Source organism: Podarcis vaucheri (genome assembly GCF_965113315.1).
Source record: "Podarcis vaucheri genome assembly, chromosome: 13".
In the NCBI taxonomy this organism is placed as follows: Eukaryota; Metazoa; Chordata; class Lepidosauria; order Squamata; family Lacertidae; genus Podarcis; species Podarcis vaucheri.
Genome location: NC_138751.1, coordinates 2,073,768 through 2,080,130, shown reverse-complemented (window position 1 = coordinate 2,080,130; position 6,363 = coordinate 2,073,768). Strand labels below are relative to the sequence as shown.

The window sequence follows — 6,363 nt, the reverse complement described above, 5'->3', positions numbered from 1 at the left end:
CGGGGGCCGGTCCACCGTCCCTCAGACCATGTTGGGGGCCGGACTATATTTTGACAAAAATGTATGAACGAATTCCTATGCCCCACAAATAACCCAGAGGTGCATTTTAAATAAAAGGACACATTCTACTCATGTAAAAACATGCTGATTCCCGGACCATCTGGGGGCCGGATTGAGAAGGCGATTGGGCCGGATCCGGGCCTTAGGTTGCCTCCTCAAGCTATAGGTCCTTAGCCCAAGGCACCCAGGGAGGCTGATTTTTCTCCTTCATCTTTTCTCATGTCCATCATGATCCTGAGCACCAGAGACAGAAGCCATAGGTAGAGAAGGCAAGCGAGGGAATCCATGGGGGTGAAGGGGGTCCTTTGAGGTTTTTTAAGCGGACATCAGATGGCCACCTGTCAGAGGTGCTTTAGCTGAGATTGCTGCAGCGCAGGGGGTTGGGCTGGATGACCACCAGGGGTCCCATTCCAACATTATAAAACGCAGTGATTCAATAGTTACTCTGCCAAGAGGATTTGATCTGCCGGGGGCTTTGGAGATTGAAGCGTCGTCTTCGGGTCCTGTCTTTTTGGGGATACAGCGCCTTGCGGCGAAAACCCCTCTTAGCAGCTGGGTGGACCTTAAAAAATTGCCGCACAAGTTTAGGCAGCTCCCCGTGAAAAGGCTGCGAGATTCTTGAATCGAGGTATATCTATACAGTACACATATTTATTTACACACACCCCTGCCAAAAAGGCAGCCGTACTGTATATTTTTGGCTCGGAAAGTGCCGTCGATGTGATGCAAAGTGAAAAACTGGTTTTGTAGAGGAGGAAGGCCGGATTCGGTCACTACATTGCTATGATGACTTTCCTTTTTCCCCTCCACTGAACTGTGGAGTTGGAAGTGGTACCCCCAGCGGACATCTAGACCAACCCCGCGTTGCGATGCAGGAATCGTAGCCGAAGAATCGAACTTGAGGAGAGCTGGCCGCCTTCCACCGCTTCCGAACACCCCTCGCCCTCATGAAATCCTTCCTGACATTTAGTCTTAATCTTGTTTCTTTATTGACTTAAAAAATAATAATTATACAGACAGCAAAACAAAGAAGTCTAAATTAACATTCCCTTCTACCGATAAGAAATAATAACTATTACAATAATGAAAGTACTAAAAGTACATTTAATTTCCGTTTTAAACTTCTATTCTGGTTACAATATATTACTATTCTATAAGAACCTATTATATCCTTTGCTGTCCCCTATGATATTTTATTTCCCAAATTTAACCTAACCCTCCCCTCCTCCCCACTGCTTCCCTTCACCTGTGTGAGCTCTTCCCATCATATATATATATTTCTAGTTGCTTCGATAAAACAGAGTAACTTGAAAACCGTTGAATTATAATTCCTTCTTTTGTCCTTACGCTCTTAACAATTTCCTATTAAGAGTTCTGCTTTAACACCCTATTTCTTCATGTATTCCCCTACGCATTCCCATTCGGTATAGATTTTTTGAATGCTGCTGTCATTTTGGCCCGAATTTTGCCTTAATCTTCCTTATTGCCTTTCGCACCGGTGGGAGCAAGGATTCGAACCCAGCTCCATCCTACTTTTAAGGAGTCGGGTGGAAAACGTCAGCCCCTCATATCTCATTTCTCCGTGCGAAATGTGTGTGTGTGTGTGGATTTCTGGGATGTGGAAGGAGCAGCTGGCGGCGGCTGGACCCCGGTATTGACGGAAGGCGGCAGCTGAGTGGGTTACCTGATCCCCAAGGAAAGGGGGGAGCCAGAGATCTGGGAAAGGGGAGATGAGGGGAGGAGAAGGGAGCCGCGTCCCCCTGCAGCTGCCCTCACGCAGGGGGCAGGCCAGAAAATAGGGTTACGGTCCCAGAGGAAGTGTGCAGACTTCCAGGTCACACAGGCGTCTTCTCCAAGCGCGGCGTTCTGCCTTATCCGTCGTGCGCTATTTATTTGCTTCGTAAAATTTTACGCTCTGCTTGATTGCAAAAAAAGACTTGAAAGCAGTTCACAGAAAATATAAAAGCCGTAAAATAATAATGGCCATTTAAAACTTTTTGAAAGTTAACTATAGACTAAAAACAAACAGGCTGGAACTTGCGCCAGTTTTCTAAGCATCCGGGTTGGCACGTCTGAACCCGAAACGACTCCAGCGGGTGCAGAGAAGTGTAGAGTGCAGGCGCCTGCTTGGTTTCATGAGGCAGGGAGTTCCGAAGTTCAGGTGCCGCCACAGTAAGCGGTCAAGTCTTTCAAGTGGTCTGTGATTCTAATTTTTTGAAATATGGCAACTGAAAATTTTCAAGGGAAAAAATGAAGTAAAAAGGAAACCGTTCTCCCGATTCTTAAATACACAGACGAAGGGGGGAAAGTCGCCACAAGCTCCGTTTTGGATGCTCGGGGGTGCCTCTGAGCACGTGCAGAGTGCAGTTCTCTGGGCTGCCACGTCGGACGTGCTCCTAGGCATGTTTCCTGCTTGAAAAACGAAAAACACGCAAGCGTTTTATTTCTGGCTCCTCCGAAACGGCTGCTAATAAGCAGGCCTTTGTACCTGGCTGCAGACATGGCATTGCAACCTTTCCGCTGTGAAGCAGCCAATTCGGGGCATTTTCTGCGCCTGAAATGCAAACAGTTGACTCTGCTGGGGATGCCAGCATTAAAGCCAAAAGCCGCAAGAGGGGGGGGGGGACTGGACATTTTTGGTTGTATCGTGCCAAAAATGGGTACTTTCTGGTTGGAGGAGGTTTGGGGAAAACTCAAAGGATGGAAGGAGATGGTTGGAGCATTTTGGAGATAAAAGTTTAGCAAATCGTGCCTGGCACAGAGAAAAGAGGGCAAGGTTTTTCTTGCTCTCTGCATAACACCAGCACTGGTGGGCAGTCAGCGACGCTGAATTCTGGGAGATTCAGGATGGAAGTCCTCCTTTATGCAATGCGTAGTTGGACGGCGGAACTCCCTGCCACATGAGGCAGCGGTGGCCAGCCAGGATTTAAAAGGGGGATTGGGCAAATTCGCAGAGGGGGAGAGGGAAGCTGATGGCAGCCAGCCTTGATGGCTGTTCTGTGCCTCCATGGATAGAGGCGGCAGTACTTACGGACAGAGCAGGAAGCTGGACTCGATGTGCCGTCGGCCTGATCCTCCAGGACCTTCTTAGGAGCGCAGAAATGCCACAAGCTTTTGAGTGCAACAGGGCTCTTTGTCAGACAGGATGTTATGTGTCGGACAGGCACGCACCAAAAAATAAAATAAAAACTTTTTTAAAAAGGAAACAGGACACAGATTTGTGCGGAAGGTGCTCATTTGCAGGTATAAGCAGCACATTCAGAAATAATTACCTGCATTGCAAGGGGGTTGGGCTAGATGACCTTTGGGGGTACCCTTCCAAGTCTACATTTCTCTGATTCCACGAGTATCATTGTTGTCATCAAAATTCCTGGTTTAACTAGAATGGCTTTAAAGCAGGCACCCCCAAACTCGGCCCACCAGCTGTTTTGGGACTACAACTCCCATCCTCCCTAGCTAACAGGACCAGTGGTCAGGGACGATGGGAATTGTAGTCCCAAAACAGCTGGAGGGCAGAGTTTGGGGCTGCCTGCTTTAAACCCACCCTGAAAAGTGAGTAACGTGGGAGACACACGTTCCTCACAAGCAGGGAGCCACCACCGAGAAGGCCCCGTCGTGGGACAAGAACACCGCTTTGGAGTCCCTTACAGTTTCAGAGTATGGAGGAACAGCTGTGAATAATATTCCAGGGCACATGAATACTCTTCTGTACACTGTGAGCGGTTTAGAGTCCAGCAGGCATTAATTGGGGGGGGGTTCGACCCCATAGATTCCCCACAGATATGGGTCGATTTGGCTGCCTCTCTGTCCTTACTCGCTTTTCCGGAGGTGTTTAAAGACATTTCTTCTCCAACCCATTTTTAATAGATTATTACTCCTGCCCACCCAGCCATTATGCACGCCAGAGTATTTTTTTTCTTTTAAAGCGTTGCTGCGTCAGTCCTCTTTTTGAAGGACGCTAGTCTGCCTGGCGTGCTCTGGTCCATGGGCTCGCGAAGAGTCGGACACGACTAAACAACAAGCCTAAGAAACCCCACAAAGAAAAAATCCTGGGAGTTGTAGTTCAAGGGGTGCTGGGAACTGTAGCGCTGAGGGGGGGGGGAGAACTTCAGTCCCCAGCTCTGAGCTGCAAAAAAAATCCTCTGGGCTCCAGCAACTAATCCAATGCTGCCCCCTGCTGGCCACCAGCCCATATTGCCTCCTGTGGGATTGACGCCTCCCCATTAGAAATTTGTGACCATTTCGGGCAGGGGTCAGCAAACTTTTTCAGCAGGGGGCCGGTCCACTGTCCCTCAGACCTTGTGGGGGCCAGACTATATTTTTTGGAGGAAATGAATTCCTATGCCCCACAAATAACCCAGAGGTGCATTTTAAATAAAAGGGCACATTCTACTCATATAAAAACACAGATTCCCGGACCGTCCGCGGGCCGGATTGAGAAGGCAATTGGGCCGGATCCAGCCCCCGGGCCTTAGTTTGCCTACCCATGACCTACGGACAAAGGAGGAATGTCCTTCCCTTTACAGTGGCCTAAGATGCCCCGCAGAACCTAGGAATCTAAAATAGACTGCCCCTGACGCTGGAGGCTCCATAAGCCCACCCAAAGAGCTGTGCCGCTGGATCAGGCCATCGTAGAAGCCAACTCCTAGGGGTTGAGGTCCCTATAAAATATTTGCGGGGTCCAGTAAAAACTCAGCAAACTTTGATTTCCTAAAAAATAAAAAGCTCACATCACCATTCCTGGCTGTGCCCATGCCCAGGCCTCCCAATATTTTATTCAAGTTGGTACCCCTGGTGCCCATCTAGCGTTGTGTTCTCACAATGGCCAAGTGGGAAACCCGCAAGCAAGATCCGGGTGCGAGCAGCAGCTACCCCGGCCACTAGCCACCGATGCACGTGCAGAGTGCCTCTCCGATGTTCACTCAACCCTTGATATTTTGGGACTGCGGGTTTTTCATATCCGCAGGTGTCCCTAAGGGCTTGGCACGAGGGGGGCTGGGATAAATGGATGGCGGCTAACAGATTGAGGTTGAATCCTGGCAAGACAGAAGGACTGTTTTTGGGGGACAGGAGGTGGGCAGGTGTGGAGGACTCCCTGGTCCTGAATGGGGCAACTGTGCCCCTGAAGGACCAGGTGCGCAGCCTGGGAGTCATTCTGGACTCACCACTGTCCATGGAGGCGCAGGTCAATTCTGTGTCCAGGGCGGCTGTCTACCAGCTCCATCTGGTACGCAGGATGAGACCCTTCCTGCCCGCAGACTGTCTGGCCAGAGTGGCGCATGCTCTGGTTATCTCCCGCTTGGACTACTGCAATGCGCTCTATGTGGGGCTACCTTTGAAGGTGACCTGCAAACTACAACTAATCCAGAATGCCGCACCTAGACTGGTGACTGGGGCCAGCCCCAAGACCATATAACACCGGTCTTGAAAGACCTACACTGGCTCCCAGTACGTTTCCGAGCACAATTCAAAGTGTTGGTGCTGACCTTTAAAGCCCTAAACGGCCTCAAAGGCCCAGTAGACCTGAAGGAGCGTCTCCACCCCCATCATTCTGCCCGGACACTGAGGTCCAGCTCCGAGGGCCTTCTGGCGGTTCCCTCATTGCGAGAAGCAAAGCTACAGGGAACCAGGCAGAGGGCCTTCTCAGTTGTGGCACCCGCCCTGTGGAACGCCCTCCCATCAGATGTCAAAGCGATAAACAACTACCTGACATTCAGGAGACATCTTAAGGCAGCCCTGTTCAGGGAAGTTTTTAACGTTTGATATTTTACTGTATTTTCGGTCTTTGTGGAAGCCGCCCAGAGTGGCTGGGGAGGCCCAGCCAGATGGGCGGGGTATAAATAAATTATTATTATTATTATTAATGGGGGGGTCTTTCTCTCCCCCCTCCTCCTCTTTATGGTTTCCTCCTGGGTCGCCCGGCAACACTGGGATGGTGGTTCTGGAACCAGGATCAGAACCCAGGAGTTTTGCGTCCTCCCGGGCCAAACAATGGCTTTGTGGGCCTTGGGGCTTCTGATGAACAGCAGCTTGTGGGGCATCAGTGGGGTGCAGCGGCCCCGGTGGTACTACGGGGGCATGGACTTCCCTTTCGGGGTGACTTTAGCCACCTCCCCGTCGATGATGGGCTTCCCCTTCAGCCCTCAGCCGCTGCTTTACTACTGGTACTGGGTCATCATCGGCATTTTAGCCATTATCACCATCTCTGCCGTCGTCCACTTCACCAAACAATTTCTCCGGGCCCAGAAGGTATTTTGGGGAGTGGGTTATTTATTGGGGGGGCAGAGAGGGAGAGAAGGCAGA

The 6,363-nt window shown here is 50.4% G+C and overlaps 1 protein-coding gene across 1 annotated transcript in view; it reads right to left on the bottom strand.

Annotated features, from left to right (window-relative positions):
* Positions 1-5,956: 5,956 nt before the first annotated feature.
* The window catches only part of SAP25 (Sin3A associated protein 25), a gene marked incomplete at its 3' end in the record, with an annotated part of 7,456 nt that continues 7,049 nt past the window's right edge, over positions 5,957-6,363 (bottom strand). Inside the window, exon 8 of the mRNA XM_082196771.1 lies at positions 5,957-6,001. Within this exon, the coding sequence (XP_082052897.1) occupies positions 5,957-6,001 (45 nt within the window). The remainder of the gene's footprint in view (positions 6,002-6,363) is intronic.